General features: G+C 58.7%; 1 protein-coding gene across 3 annotated transcripts in view; it reads right to left on the bottom strand.

Moving 5' to 3' along the window:
* Positions 1-15,511, bottom strand: part of NFATC1 (nuclear factor of activated T cells 1) — a 106,943-nt gene extending 91,432 nt beyond the window's left edge. For 2 of the 3 annotated variants that reach the window (XM_034643045.1, XM_034643046.1), the window contains exons 1-2: positions 15,261-15,511; positions 561-1,653 (exon numbers count right to left, since the gene is read on the bottom strand). In XM_034643045.1, coding sequence (XP_034498936.1) covers positions 561-1,653; positions 15,261-15,387 — 1,220 coding nt within the window. In that variant the 5' untranslated portion in view covers positions 15,388-15,511. Of the gene's footprint in view, positions 1-560; positions 1,654-11,192; positions 11,549-15,260 lie in introns of those variants that run through there. The other variant, XM_011226398.3, reaches the window with a different exon arrangement.
* Between the last annotated feature and the right edge of the window lie 6 nt (positions 15,512-15,517).

Raw genomic sequence — 15,517 nt, 5'->3', positions numbered from 1 at the left:
GGAGCAGGGCTCGCCGCCCTGGGGAATTGCTGAGCCAAGGCCCCATCTGCACCCGTGCGGTGATAGCAATTAGGCGGGAGAAAGAAAGCGGGTGAGCGGCAGAGGCGAACACACAAAGAGGAGAGGCGTCATTTGGTTTTATTAAAAAAAAAAAACCCAAAAACCTGAGTGCACGTGTGCACAAGCCCTTGTTATGGGCTGACTTGCCCCCGCCAGAATTCACGTGCTGGAACCCTAACCCCCCGCACCTCAGAATGCGGCCTGATTCGGACACGGGACCTTGAAGGAGGTTACTCAGGGAAGACAAGGTCTTTAGGGTGTCCTCGTAAAAAGGGGGGTTTGAAGACAGGCCCAGGCGGGGAGAACACCGCATGGCGCTGAGGCAGGGATGGAAGGGTGCTTCTAAAGCCAGGGGAGGCCGACGCTCCACACCGAGCCCGAAGCTGGGGAGGGCTCGGGAGGAAGCAGCCCCCCGAGCGCCTGCATCTGGACCTCCGCCCCCAGGCCAGGAGAACCCAGCCCCACAGCCCACAGCCTCGCCACGGGCTTGCCGCGCTCACCTGGTGTAGGATGTCGGGGACCGGGGCCTGGCCCACTGGTACGGGTGCTGCGGCACCGACAGGTACTGGTCGCAGAAAGCCCCCTTCCGGATGTGCTGGAAGGACGGGAACTCTTCGGGAAGGAACTCGGACGTGGGCGGCGTGGTCCCCAGGTCCTCGCCTGCTGGCTCCACCTTGAGTGCCACCGAGGGACAATGGTCTAGGGTGGTCTTGCGTGCCTTCACGGGGACGCCGTCCAGCTCCAGGCTGCTGTCGGTGCTGAGGGCGTTGATGGCGGCCACGATGGCGGAGCTGGTATACTGTGTGCTGTTGCCCAGCCAGGTGTCGTCGGTGACACTGACCCGCGGCGAGCTGCGTGGGGACGGCGTGGGCGAGTGGTGCGGGGAGCAGGACAGCTGCCGGCCGTTGAGGCCGTATTTCCTCTTGTTGCAGGGAGACGAGGGCCGGGACGTGCGGGCCCCCAGCCAGCTCTCCTCCGTGACGCTCGTGCGGGGCGAGGTGGAGGGCGAGTGTCTGGGGGAGCCGAGCAGGCCGCAGGCCCCCAGGCCACGGGGGAAGCCCTCCTCGGGGTCCGTGGTCTTGGGGGACACACAGGGCGACTGCCACGGGGACGTCTGCGGGGATGCGTAGGGGTACGAGAAGTTGGACTCGTAGGACGAGGCCTCAGAGTTGCAGCTGCGGGAGGACAGGCTGCTGGCCGGGCTCAGGCAGGAGGGGTCTCGGTAGGCCTCCAGGTTGGGCAGATTCAGGGTGGCCGTGGACGGGGGCCGCTTGGAGCTGGGAATGACTTCTTCCACCGCCACATCGTGGAAAAACTGGTTGTTACCATGGTGCAGTCCCATGTAGGAGGTGATCTCGATGCGAGGGCTCTCTAGGGCGGGGGCCCCGTTGGGCCTGACGTGGCTGGAGGGGAGAAAGTAGCTCGAGGGCCCGCTGTCCACCGGCCCACCGTAGCCCGGGGGCTGACTTGCCGCGGCGGCCGGCATGCCTGGGGCCGAGGTCTGCAGGTCGTGGCACGGCGCCGGCAGCGAGGGGTGAGCCGAGCCGGGAGGCAGAGCAGAGCTGATGCTAGAGGGTGCATAACTATAGTGTTCTGGAAAGGGACAGAAAGGAAGACGGCGTGAGGGGCCAGTCACCAGAAAACACACCCACAGCTAGTGAGCCCGTCGGCACCACACACGCCCAGGCCTGGAGCCCAGGACACTTCCGCTGAAACGCCACTCAGTGCTGCTCCCAGTTTCCCTCCTGGCCCACGAGGCCCGGGGCCACCCTCCCTTCTCCGCTCTCCAGCACAAGGGCACCCACTGCCCCTCACACCAGCCTCGGATTCCGCGGGCTTCCCTCTGCCCCAAGGGTCCTGCCTCTACAGATACACCCCCTCCCTCCTTCCCTCTGCTCTTCCCTCAAACACCGCCCTCCCCAGCCTTCCCAGGTTTCAGTCCCCAACCCAAGGGCCACCTCACCCTCCCCAGCTGATCTCTTCCTCAACACTTAGCATCCTCTTGTCCATCATCTCTCTCACCCGGAGAAATCGAGTTCTGTGAGGGCGGGAACCCCTGCCTGCCTTTGTTTACTTTACTTCACGGCTGTCTTCAGAGCCGAAGACTGTGCCTGGCACGTAAAAGGTCCCCAATTTGTTAAACAGACGGATGGATGGACGGATGGATGGGCAGGTGGGTGGGTGGGTGAGTGGGGGGATGGGTGAATTTTAGCTATAGAAACCTGGACATTTAAAGAGATTTAATAAGCTAATCACAGTCAAGTTGCCTTAACCAGTAGCTACAAAGAAAACACCTCGAGGATCAGATAGAAACACAGATTCTGGGGTCTCTCTCATGTAAATTCTGACAGTAGTTCAGGGCCTAGGAATCCCTGTTTCAGGGGGGAAAAAAAAGCAGAGGACATTAATACACAGCTAGATTTAAGAATCATTATATGCTAATTATAACCTCAATAAACTATATTTTAAAAATCATTACTAGTGTAATTAGTAATTTTCAACAGAAAGGCCACATTTCTGGATTTCCTATTTGAAAAGACATTTGACAACATCTTGGTACCTCATTACTGAGCACCAAGAAGGGCGTATTCCAGGTCTCTAAATAATGCACGAGCACATGGAAACCGGACACCGGCCCTGGGTTAGTGCACTGCCCTGAAGGGATGTGGTTCCGTGACAGGGCGCCCTTCCGCGGCGCTGTGACCAGAAACCCACACAGACCAACCATGGAAATCAAGGGTCTTGGAGCGCTGGTTCAAACCCCACTGTGTTGACGGACAGAAGCGGGTCTAGTGCCCCAAACAGGTGGGCGTCTGCCTCTGCTAGCACTCATCGCCAGAAGGAGCCCTTCCACCACTCTTGGCCATCAGGCTCTCACAGTCCTTGCTTCCACTGCTCCGAACGCCCCCCAGGAAAACCGTCTGCTATTCCCCAAACGCCTTTCTTCCTCCAGGCCCCTCACAGGTGGCCTGGGAGAGCGCACAGGACCGCCCCCTTTCCAAGAAAGCATCAGCATTCCAGATGCTCTGCCTCATGCCAAAACGCCCTGGGGGAGAGAGCCCTGCCCAGGGAGGAGCTTCAAGGGCCAGGAAGCGGTCCCCTCAGGACCGCTGTGCCTGCAGGAGCCCTGGAGCTCACGCCCACAGAGACCCAGCTGCCCGTCTCCAGTCGCGGCCCCCCCCCCCAGTCTGCTCCCATGGACCGCGGGCGAGCAGGACCCCCGACATGGAGCGCGAGGAAAGGACCAGGCCCTGGGTTCCGCAGGGCAGGAGGCGGGCCGCTGGGCCTCCCACCACCGGCTCCTGTGCTGCCAGACCTGGGACTGTGTCCCATGCTCAATGACGCTCGCGGCATCCCCATCACACCCTTGCACACTCGCTGAGGGCCTGAACACAAACACTGCCATCAAAAGTTTAAAATTACAATCTTTGTAAAAATCAAACAAGGAGTTAAAAACCCAGGAAAGGTACTTTGCAGAGAAGGTCAAGTTTCCTCAGGAAGAGGTGGTGCAGTCTGCGGNTTTTTTTTTTTTTTTTTTTTTTTTTTTTTTTTTTTTTTTTTTTTTTTTTTTGGGAGGTACGGGGGAGGGGAGACAGGGCAAGCAAGACCCACAGAAGGTAGGCTGATCCTTGGGAGGGCCTGCCCAGCGCAGGACTTATCAGGAGCTGCAGGGGTCTGAACGCTAATCACCATTCCCTCAGTGAAAGGCGTCCGAGAGATTCACCTCCCCCAAAAGTTACTCATTTCCAGCCGCAAGCACGTTAGTGCTCTAGGTGCACGTGCTGTACATACATGTATTTTCACACACACACGCATCTCCACGTGTGTGCTTCAGACACGCACGGGCACACGCGTCTCCACGCAGGCTCCGCACACGCACGGGCACACACGCATACGTACGGCTACGGCTCACGCATGTACAGATGTTGACCGGTCTGACCGGCGCAGGGCACGGCAGGCTGGCTGTGCGCAACGCATCCCGTCATCACGTGACGGTCATTCTTATCAAGTGACCGATACTGAGAATATTAATAAAGCGAGTGTGAGTTCATTTTACACATGCAGAGAGCAGGAATTTTAGGATGTAGACTTCAGCAGATAACTTTATTATGTCTGGCATATAATTAGGCTTGAATTAAAGAGAAGTCCGGGGCGCCTGGGTGGCACAGCGGTTAAGCTCCTGCCTTTGGCCCAGGGCGTGATCCCGGCATTATGGGATCGAGCCCCACATCAGGCTCCTCCACTATGAGCCTGCTTCTTCCTCTCCCACTCCCCCTGCTTGTGTTCCCTCTCTCTCTGGCTGTCTCTATCTCTGTCGAATAAATAAATAAAATCTTTAAAAAAATAAAAAATAAAATAAAGAGACGTCCGCCTCCCTCCGTCCCTGGCATCTGGCTCACGACCGGCCACAGACCCCCGCCTTCTGGGCCGCCACGTGTGCTGGCATCGGGAACAGGAGCTTTTCCGACAGCCGCCCGTGCAGGCGACACACCCCTTTCTGGCCATCGCCAGCTCCTCCTGCACCTGGGTGAGTGCGGGGTCTGCCGATGTCCCAGCCCAGCCCCTCCTGCTCTGTCTGCCCCCAGCACACCAGACACCACCTCCGCCAGTGCGGCCATCACGCCGTGCTGGGCCCACCGAGAGAGAATCACCATGCCGCTCTGCTGTGGTCACAGCTCCCCTTCGGCTTTTCGGGGTGGATGACACACCCTGGGGGGCCCCAAAGAGCCCACAGGCACGAGGGACTGTGCCTTCTCCGGACGGGTCTCTGAGCAGCAGGTATGAAGTGTGCGGCCTGCCTGCCCCTGAGGGACTCTGACCTCGAGCCAGCAACGTCCTAACGACAGGGACAACCTCACCAGGCCCTCCCAGATGGACGAGGCCTCCCCAGGCCCCGGCCCACCCCCAGCTGGCATAAACACACTTACTGTGGGCCCTGCGTTCGAGCCCCTGTACCTGTGTGAGGCACAAGGACCTAGCATCTGGCGAAGAATGTGTTTCCATGTTGAAGAGAAACCACCAAGTACAGTGGACAAAGCACGCGGCATGAGGTTGACAGGGAATATTAGAGGCCATCGTGAGTATCAATGAGTGTCATGAACCCACGCCCGCAAGGAGCCTGTGATGCCTCTGCGATGGGCCCCCAGGCCTCCCCAGCTCCCAGGACTCTCTCAGGTTGTCTGGACCTCCAGCGAGGTTTAATGGACCAATCCCCGCGCTTCCTTCCCCAGTTAAAAGACTATCACGGGTGTCTACAATTTATTTTAAGAGATGGGGCGCCTGGCTGGCTCAGCTGGAAGAGGGTACAACTCTTGGTCTTGGGGTTGTGAGTTTGAGTCCCCCATTGGGAGTAAAGGCTAGTTAAAAATTTTAAAATCAACTTGAGAGCGAGAGAGAGCTGAGCCCACAGTTGCACTAACATTTGTTGGCAGGACGGTAATCCCATGATTTAAAAAACAAATCCTAGCAATCAGAAGAGCAGGTCTGGGGGTTCCCCACCAGCTGCCCACGGGACTCAGCCCCTGCTCCTGGGTGCCCGAAGCCCAAGGGTCCAACTGCACAGGGCGGTGGGGGCGTGGGGGGGGCACTGGGGGTTCTGGGTGCAATGGCAGAGTGAGGCGGGTCTGACCAGTGTGTGTGTGAGCACAGTGTTCTCTAGGGCCCGAAAGACAAGGGGTGTAGGGCAGGAAGGGCCCCCCGACTCTCAGAACATCCTAAGAGCGGCCTTTATGTAAACCAGTCGGTCAATAATCATAATTCAATAAGAAAAGAAAAAAACATAAAGCTTTTATTAAAAAAAAAAAGATTCACCTAAAGCGTGACTTTTCCTTAATCAAACAAATTACAAAATGAAAACCTTAAATGCCTGATCTCCATTAGGAACGCTCAACCGAAGAGTTGGGGGCTGCTGGGTAATAAAGGTCCCTCTCCTAGAACAGACACACATACAAGGGGGAGGTCCCAGCTCACCCAGGCGGCTCTCCCTGCCCCTCCCTCCTCCCTCCCACCCGGTTTGCTTTCATTACCCACCTAAACCGTATTCAAATCCGAATTACTTCACTATTCAAAGGATTACATTTACACAGAATGAAAACACTTCCAGTGTCCTTCTGAACAATCCCGAGACTTTCGGCTGATTCACGTCACCTCGGGAGCCACTGATGCACTCGACACCCATCAGGGTCACTTTCCGCCAACGTCTTCGGAGCCTGGCTGTCTGCCAAGGAGCGTTCATTAAGTTACAGCGCTGTTGAGCACGAAAGAAACTGCCCCAGTTCACGCACGGATCCTGCGAGGTGTATTCGAAACGGTTCACCACGCTAACCGGGAGTAAAAGTGTGGCTCGTCCTCGGAAGACGCGACCGGCCCCTGCCTCCTGGTTCTCACACGTCCACCCTGGAGTCGCAAAGCCCCGGGCAAGGTGCCCTGGGGACACGGGGCCGGACACCAGGGTGGGTGGAGGATGCGTGACGTGGCCAGACTGGTCCAGCGCTCGGCAAACCCACACCAGAGTTGTCAGAAGGGTTTCGTCTCATGCGGAGAAAGAATTTATTTCAGAACCAATTTTGTCATTCCTGATCCACCACCAAAAAGGTGTATCCACGTCCCTTCTCCCGAAGCCAACAGCATCTGGGCATTACTGGGGCTGCGTCGCCCGGCACCTGCCCTCCGCGGGCCCTCGTGGCACGCAGATGCAGCAGGCCTGGCTCCCCTCATCTCCCACAAACCGAGATGCCCCGGCCCGGCTTCTCCCCTCTGGCACCTGCTGGGGTTGACCCGCACGCAGGACACGAAGCTGGACGTCCCGAGAAGCTGGGGCGCAGGGTCCTGTCCTCCAGGATGCCCGAGTGGACGTCCCCCCCAGGGAAACCACGCGGCTACCAGGCGGCGGGGTGAGAATTTCCCAGGTAGTGGAAACAAAACAACACAAAACCGAAGCACACTCCTGCCCAGAGCCTGCTGCCGGGCGCTGCTGACACGGAGCACGCGGAGGTGTGCGTCAGTGGCCAGGGCCGCTGTGGGGACACACTGAACACGGGGAGCCACGGGGGGCCCAACAACCTGCCGGGAACAAGCTCTCTCGGGCCAGGAGAATGGCCGCATCACGGCAGCACACGCTACTGAGGCTTCCAGACACAAGCGCACCTCGCCTTCCGTCCCGGCCTCGGTCCAGCCCGGTGCCCCCACGTAGCAAGCCTCGCGGGGGTGCCCTGACGGCGCCTCTGCACACGTCTCGTTACCTCAGGCCTCCACCTTCTCATTCCCTGTTTTTAAGGAATCAAAAAACATCCGAGTTGTCACCAGCTACCGCGTTCCTTTGATGAAGACACAGATTAAAATGTCCTCTACAGGTCACCACCCAGATGGAGCATCGCTGGAACCCCGGGACAAAAGGAGAGGGTGCGCTGCCCAAACAACGCACGCAGACGCCTGTCCCGCAAGCGGACGGCACGCCCCAAGACCCCTGCTTGGGGACAGGGCCCACTCCCAGGGCCTCCCCAAGCCCCCGGCACCAGAGACCCCGGGTCTCCTCCCATCATCGTCCCACTGCTCTGCAGAGACTCAGGAATAAAGGTCCCTCCAGAGACGTCCCCTGTCTACGTGAACCGCGAGGGGCTGCCCGTAGTGCCCACTGCAGACCTGCCGCCTCGGGGCGCGAGGTGGCCTGTCTGCTGGGGACGCTCCAGCTCCGACCCAGAGGCCTGGCCAACTTCCTCCCGAGTTGCCAGGGCGACAGCACTGGCAGCTTTGGGGCCAAAATAACTCAGAGCACAGGAGCCCGGGTGGGAAGCAGGGCCACGCCCGCCTCCCAGCCCACAGGAGGCAGCTACTTCCTGAGACCGAAGGGACGGGCCTCCTCGTCGCCGCCTCTCCGGAGGGACGCCCTCTGCCCAGCCAGCCTCCTGCCCCGGGGGACGAGGCCAGTGGCCTCAGGGACTTGAGGAGGCCCTGGGAGTGCAAACAACACTCTTGCCCAGCCCTGGGGCAAATTATTTCAAACATTCTCTTTTCTTTCTCTCAACTCATGGTTACTATTTGCACCTGCCGAGCGCTGTGGAAGGAAAGGACTCCAACCTCTGAAGCACGGGGAAGACACAACCCCTGGGGGTGCCACAGGCCCAAGGGGGGCACGCAGTGATGGAAGTGACTGCGTGCGCGGTGGTGGGTGCCACTCACAGCCCCGGGGGAACCGTAACAGACACCAGTGGGCACGGCTACTGTGGTCAGGGCTTCCGGGTCCTTAGAGCGCCGGTCCCCGTGTGTGGTATATAAGGCTGTGTTACCTTGCTTCACGGCCCAACTCCGTGTGAGTCACCCGTTCACTTATTTATATCCAGACTCATTCCAGAAATAACGAGAAGCCGTTTCTATCGTCCATTAAGGCCTGGAGAATTTAATGTAACAACTTAACACAGCAACGTGATAATTAGCTTAATGTTTAGTAATTACAATACAATACTATAACTAATAAAAACAAAAAGAAAGGGCATTACTAATAATTGCCAAAACCCGGACGCAACCACAGAACGTCCATCAGTGGGTGATGGATCCACACGCTGTGGTCCATCCAGACAATGGGATATTACTCAGCACCAAACAGAAACGAGCGACAAGCCACGGAAACGACAGAGAAAACCGGAGTGCGCATCGCCAAGTGCAAGACGCCCGTCGGAAAAGGCGACGTCCTGTGTGACTCCAGCCCTCAGACGTTCTGGAAAAGGCAGAACCATGGAGACGGTACAGACCGTGGGGGCCGGGAGCTGGGGGGGAAGGAGGGACGCAGAGGCCGAGCGCGGGGCATTTCTAGCCCTAATGTCCGCTGTGGACTGTGGGTGAGAATGGTGTGTCCATGAAGGTCGGTGCAGTAACAGGTGCCCCTCCCTGGGCAGGTGTTAAATGACTGGGCGGCTGAGCTGCGTCAGGGCAGGGGTCTAGGGGAGAGCACTCTACCTTCCTCTCCCTTCTGGGGTGAACCCAAAACTGCTCTTAAGAAATAATCTTAATAAAATGAATACCACTCACAAAAATATGTTAAAAAAATTAACGTTTTCTAGCAAGTTCTACCACACAAGGAGAAAGAGTCCTTTCTTTCTCTGCCTGGCCTCCTCTGCCCAGAGCTGCCTCCAAGTTGCCCGAGGCCTCCCTTCCCCCAGAGCCTGGTGAATGCTGGGCCCCAGGTGCTCATACCCTGGAGGTCTTCCTGCAGGAGGCTTTCACTGGACTGAGCTCCCCTGGGAGCCTGGGGATGGGGCACCGACTAGGCTGAGATGATTAAAAGCAGCCTTAAGAATGTTACTGGCTCCCAGTCAGTCAGTTTGGAGCAGCCATTCTGGGAGGCACAAGGCGGTGGTGAGGCCCTCCCTGCCTCTGGGAGCCCCTAGTCAGAGAAGCCACAGAAAGCTGTGCTCTGTGCAAGCCAGCACGGCAGCAAGCCTGAGGACGCAGGAACGGTCCCAGGGACCCATGGGGCCCAGGACAGCAGAGGGAGGCCTGTCCAGACGGTCACACAATACAGAGGTCACAAGCACGGCCCACACTTTGACCGCGCACCTCTCACTACAGACGCTTGCTAAGTGGACTGACACGGGGATGAAAATCTTCTGATGGACGTTCCTAGGGAGCGCGCAGGCAGCCGGACCCGGGCAGGAAAGCAAGAAGGCCTCAGGGACCATTTCTCCACTTCCATCCCAATCTCTCCCAGACAACTGCCTTGGCTCCCGCCGACCCCGGAGGCCTGGAGACCCACAGCCGCCGAAGACGAAGACGGGGTACGGATAACAAAGTTCAGGCAGCCTCTGCCTGGCTGGAACGTTTATTTTTTAAAAATGAACAGGACGTTACAGATTTTAAAAGAGGGGCGGTGAACGACATGGAAAATATTATACAATCATCACAGCCATGCCCTGGTGTGCGAGCCAAGTGTGCCGCGGTCAGCTTCCTCGCTTCTCCGCCACGTGGGCAGGACAGAAAGGGGGGCGGCGCTGGGGTCTCCCCACCGGACCCACCCCGCAGACACCGAGGCCTCCGAGCTGGCTGGAATTATTCAGTAGTTCGTGCCCTTTTTCGTCTACTCCAGAAGGCTGGGGGTTTCGTGTATCTGTTCTTTAGCTGAAACCTTTATTTTTGCCGAGAAGAGAAAATGAAAGAGACAAACGCTCTGCGCCCCTGAGGGCTGGTTCCCCTAGACGCTGCTTCTGGGAGGGCCAGGGGCGGGAGGTTGCTCAGGGACAGGTCTGGAGGGGCTCTGTGGCCCTCTGCCCTCTGGCCACGGCTGCTCACCACCTGTCCCTTGACAGTGTCCAAGTCCAGGGCCTTGGACACTCGTGTCCCCTGGCATCAGCAGCACTAGCAAGCACCCTGGAGGAGACACCCCTCCAGCAGGACCGCTGGACAGACCCCACACACGCGTGACCCAGAGGCAGGGAACCTGACCTCTGTGACCCCGAAGTCCATATATATATATATTTTTTTTTAAAGATTTTATTTATTTATTTGACAGAAAGACAGCCAGTGAGAGAGGGAACACAAGCAGGGGGAGTGGGAGAGGAAGAAGCAGGCTTCCAGCAGAGGAGCCTGATGTGGGACTCAATCCCATAATACCAGAATCACGCCCTGAGCCGAAGGCAGGCACTTAAGGACTGCGCTACCCAGGCGCCCCCCAGAAGTCCCTATTACAGCCGCTGGGCAACAAACCTGAACATTGGCCTTTCCCAGCCACCCACAACTCCCCATTACACTCAATCCCTTTTAGTAGGTCCCCCAGTGCCCTGGGGGCAGGGCACCCCCACCCAAGCCACCCCTGCCTGGTTCCTGTACCCCCAGGCCCAGACCCCTGCACCCCCCTGCAGGGGGGTGGCCTGCAGCTCTGCACCCTGCACCCCAACCCCAGACACCCCCCACGCCTGCACCCCCTGATCCTGCAGGTTGGAACCGCAATTCCACTTCTGCACCCCCTGGGCCCTGCACCTCCATATGCCGCACCACCACCCCCCTCAGGGTCCTGCACCCTCGGGTCCTGCACCCCGGAGGTCGCGCACCTTCCGGCCCTGCTCCCTGGAACATAGCAACCCGATGGCCCTGCACCCCTCGCTCGTGACCCCTCCCCCTCCCCAGGCCCCGCGCGGACCCACCTGGGGCAGCGGCGGTGCCTTCGTCGCTCTGGTTAAACTCGAAAAGGAAATCGAAGTCGAACTCCTGGTCCTCCTCCAGCCCCGTCATGTTGGGACGGGCCAGGTCGGTGTTGGGGTCCGCGGAGGGGCTCGGGGTCCAGGGTCTGGGGTCAAGGCCCCGGCCGGGTCAGGTCTGGGTCTGGGGTGAGGGGGCCGGGGTCCTGGCCCAGTTAGGGGCCGGGGCCCCGGGTCAGGGTCGGTCGGGGTCGGGGTCGGGGCCCGGGTCGCGGCCCCGGCCGCGGGCACCTGTGGTCGTGCCGCCTCGGGCTCGGCTGCGCCCGGCGCCGGGCCGCGCGTCCCCGGGTAACGTGACTCCCGCCCGCGCNTTTAAATAAACTCTCCGGGCAGCCAAGGCGCACGCGGCTCGCTCGTGTCCCCCGCCCCCCGCCCGCGCCCGGGGGTCCACGTGCGCCCCGGCGGCCCGGGGACGGGACGAGAGCCCGCAGACCCGCGCGGCCCCAGGTGGCGCAAAGATCGGGACTGATTCCAAAGAGAGGGCCCACCGCACCCGAGCCTACGGAATCTGCGTAAAAGTTTAGGGGAAAAAGCTCCCAAACTGCCGGGCTCTTCTGGAGCGAGGATTTCGCGCGTCTTGGTTGCTGCCTGAGTCTACAACATGCACGTCCTGCCAGAGGCCGGCGCGCCTGAGCGCGGACACGCAATCCGCTGGACAGCCGGGCTTGCTTTCTAAGCTGTTCTGCCCCTTGGAACAAGCAACGGCCCGAGTGCCATTTCCCAGCCCCCATAGCTAAACATATCACCAGAAAGTGCCAAGAAAACGGGTTTCCCCGTAGGGACTGGAAATGCTCTCCTCTGCATTGTGGAGCTCTGCGTTGCTCGCAGACGGCCCACGGCCCCCGAGCGGGCGGCCAGCAGCAGCCCCGTTGAGCTCTGGTGCCCTCCTTCGAGGCCAGCACCCACCTGCCACTGCGCTTCGTTGTTACACCGCTCACTTTAGTCCTGCAACTTCTTAAACACAGCCCACTCTCCTAGCGTCCGCGAGTTAATGGCAGAGCTTTCAGAGGTTGCGTGCAGGAGGGCCCGAACCCAAGGCCAGCACAAGGGCAGCCTGGCCGCAGCAAACGGAAGTTGAAGGCGCACCTGGGCACCATTCTTGCCTTATGTTCTTTCTCCCAGCTGTTCGTCCCGCCTGTCCCCAGTGCCTTCACCGCGTGCATCCAACATCTGGAATAGCAGGGAACTTCATAGGACACTGAGAATCACTCTTGGAGGGGACTCAAGTTGAGAGAAGGCAGGGTGGCACAGATGTCCATTTCTGCAATTCCACTGCTAATGAACGGGCACCCTCCTTTCTGCCCTGCAGGGCCTTTGGCCCTGCGGGGATTGCTTTTTCGGAAGCAAATAACCTGCAAATCATGGGCTCCCACCCCCATGCTTCTCTCCCATGACCCTTTTCAAATGGCTGGTTTTCTCCAGTGATAAACTCCGGTTCACTTTGGCCTGATTTAGTTTCTAATAATAGTCCTCACTTTGCATGCATGTTGGAGGGTTGCTGACCTTTGGGCAAACGGAGTCTTTCTGTGGAGAAGCAACACTTCATTTTTCTCTTTCCAGTTGTTTTCCCGGAAGCCACCTTCTAATCCCCACCAAAAATTTACATGTAAGTAACAGCCCTTACTGTCGGGCGTAGACTACAGCTTTTTGTTCAAGGTTCGAGAGAAAGTGGGTTCACACTTCCGTATGCACAGGTGCCCACCCAGTTCCCACCTGGCCACGGGGACGGCGACTCAGTCCCGCTGTGCCTAAGGCTGAGTTGCCCCCCACCTAGTTTCGGATCCCCAACCAAAGTAGCCAGACGGGCAGGCCAGTTTTCTAAGTGCTCCTTTTACCAGCAACACCCGCCCCCCGCCCGCCCCGCTGTGCCTCGCAACTAGTAAATGGTTTGGAGCTATTTGCCAATTCAGCAGACACTCCTGTCCTGATGGAAATGTTTAGCTTGGCGCTTCCTCTCCGTGGCTGCGGGTGTTCACGGCGCACAGAGCTCCAGCACTGGGTGTGATAGAGCAGGGCACTAGCGCCAGGGCCTTTTCTAATCTGGATTAGGAAACAAGGCCACGAAGTTAAGTGTCAGGAGAACAGAGCAAGCTCTGTTCTGCCCTGGAGAGCCCAGGGGCATTCTGTGTGGAGCAACCTCGGAATGGGTGGGTGGGTGGCTACCTACAAGGCCTTGCATTTCTCTGCATTCTCCACGCGGAAAAACAAGCACAGGGCCTTCAGAAACAACAGCTCTTAATGAGCTCCAACCCAGATGCTCATTAAACTAGAGGGAAGTGCTGGGGCATCGCGCAGACTCTCACATGGGCCTTGGGGAGAGAACGGATCACGTCCCCCAGCGCCTGGCCAGGCAGGAGCTGACCGGCCGGAGCTGCGCGCCTCTTATCCCCTCGGCCTGGGCCCGGGAAGGACTCCATCGCACTTTCTGGTTGCCTAACATGGTAGCTCTTATAAAACATCCCCACACTCGCCGTTTACAGCCATTACTGCACCTGGCCCTACGTCCGTCCGCAGAGGCCCTTTCAAATGCACTTTCTTAAGTAGGAAACAGGAAGAATCACCAGCACCCCACAGATGCTTTTTCTTCTTGTAAAAGAGAAGAGATAGTCGCAGGATGGACCACCAACTGTTCATGTCAAGAAATCTAAACTTTGAAAGACCCACATTTTTTAAAAGCAGTGTTGAAAAATATGGGGACAGACTGAAAAATGTGCCCAAGAAGTTACAACCAAACCCTCAGCACGCTTTTTAGAAAGTGTTCTAATAGCAAGAGCTTGTCCCGTAAATATTACCTGATGCATACATTTAGATAGTTCCTAAACCGGGATGAAATGGTAAGAAATATACCTCTTCCTTCACTGATACAAAATATGGAGAAAATCACTGATCTCCTTTTATTGAGGGTACCGCCTGGGGATCATCTCCGTTAGAGACAAGGACCTTCTTGGAGCTGCCAGTCTTTGAGAGCCGCTCCAGGGCGAGGGGGGCCCTTAGCAGGATGGCGCCCCAGACGCTCCTCCCTGGAGGCACCGCTGCCCTTGGAAAATCGTCCTCGATACACACTGGCACGTTTGCCAGCTTCTTAAAGTGATTTAAATAAAATACTCCAGCACTGATGAGGCATCTGGAAAGCTGTCTCCCAGTTTCAGGGCGCATTTGCTCTCCTGATCCCTAACCAGGATGCTGGTGGCCCCCTCCGGAGGCTGTTTTCGGACACCTGCAGGAGCATCCCAGGAGAGGAGAGCCAGGCTGCTTGGCCAGGTGGGTGGGGGTGAAGGGACTCTGCGAGACTCTGTCAGGAGTGGCTTTGGGACAGACACTTATGCACCTTCGTGACCATAAACAAGAGGCTTGAAACTTGTGAGTCCTTTTCAAACTGTCCTGAATCACTTTCTGCGGTTGGAACTCAACGTTTTGAGATTGCAAAATGGCTTCAATTAGGGGCTGTATCCAGACAGCGCCTCTGATGCCCTTTAGTCCTGCCGGTGGAGCCACCAGCCTGACAGCGCTGGGGCGGGGGGAGAGACTCCGCCACCAGCGGCGCTCGGGGAGGGGCGCAGACCCCCACCTCCCGTCGTGTGGCTGGTCTCCTAAACCACGGGGTGGCCTTGCCCCACTGGGGAAGGAACCGGCCAGGCTTCCTTCCCAAAGAAACCTCACTTCATCGCAAAGCGTTTCTTGTGGTTGTGACGGCCCTAACCTCGCCCGATCCCCAGACCGCCTGCGTTTGAACTGAGTTTCTGCAGCGGATACGCCGCGAGGCTGCGCTCAGCGCTGGAGAAGAGGAGACACCTATTGGCAAGAAGGCGCGCTCGAAATCAGGGCTGCTCTGGGGAAACACCAGGGGGACACCGCTTCCCAGTCTGTGCCGCGCGCCCGCCGCCCGCGCGCTTCACAGCGGCAGACCCTGGCCGCGCCTGCTCGCCCCGCCCGGGCCGGGACCCCGGGGGGCGCGGGCGGCGGGCGGGGCTGGGGGTGCGGGGGTCCGCGGCGGGGGCGGCCTCGCCGGCTTACCTTCCTCCGCCGACTTCATGGTGCCGCCGGAGGGCGGCGCGGGCCCCAAAGTTTCTCCGCTCCCGCAGACTGCAGCCGGAGGGCCGAGTGGAAACTTGGAAGGGACTGGAAAACTGGTACTTGGCATCCACGCGGCGGCGGCGGGGAGCAGGAAGAGCGAGAGCAGGAGCGGGAGGAGCGGGCGCTCAGCGCCGCCGCCCGGGCCAGGTCTCCCGGGAAGGCAGACCTCTTCCCCAGCGGACGCGCGCCGGCCCGGC

Source organism: Ailuropoda melanoleuca, chromosome 14, assembly GCF_002007445.2.
Source record: "Ailuropoda melanoleuca isolate Jingjing chromosome 14, ASM200744v2, whole genome shotgun sequence".
NCBI classification, from domain to species: Eukaryota; Metazoa; Chordata; class Mammalia; order Carnivora; family Ursidae; genus Ailuropoda; species Ailuropoda melanoleuca.
This window is presented reverse-complemented; position numbering and strand designations above follow the sequence as displayed.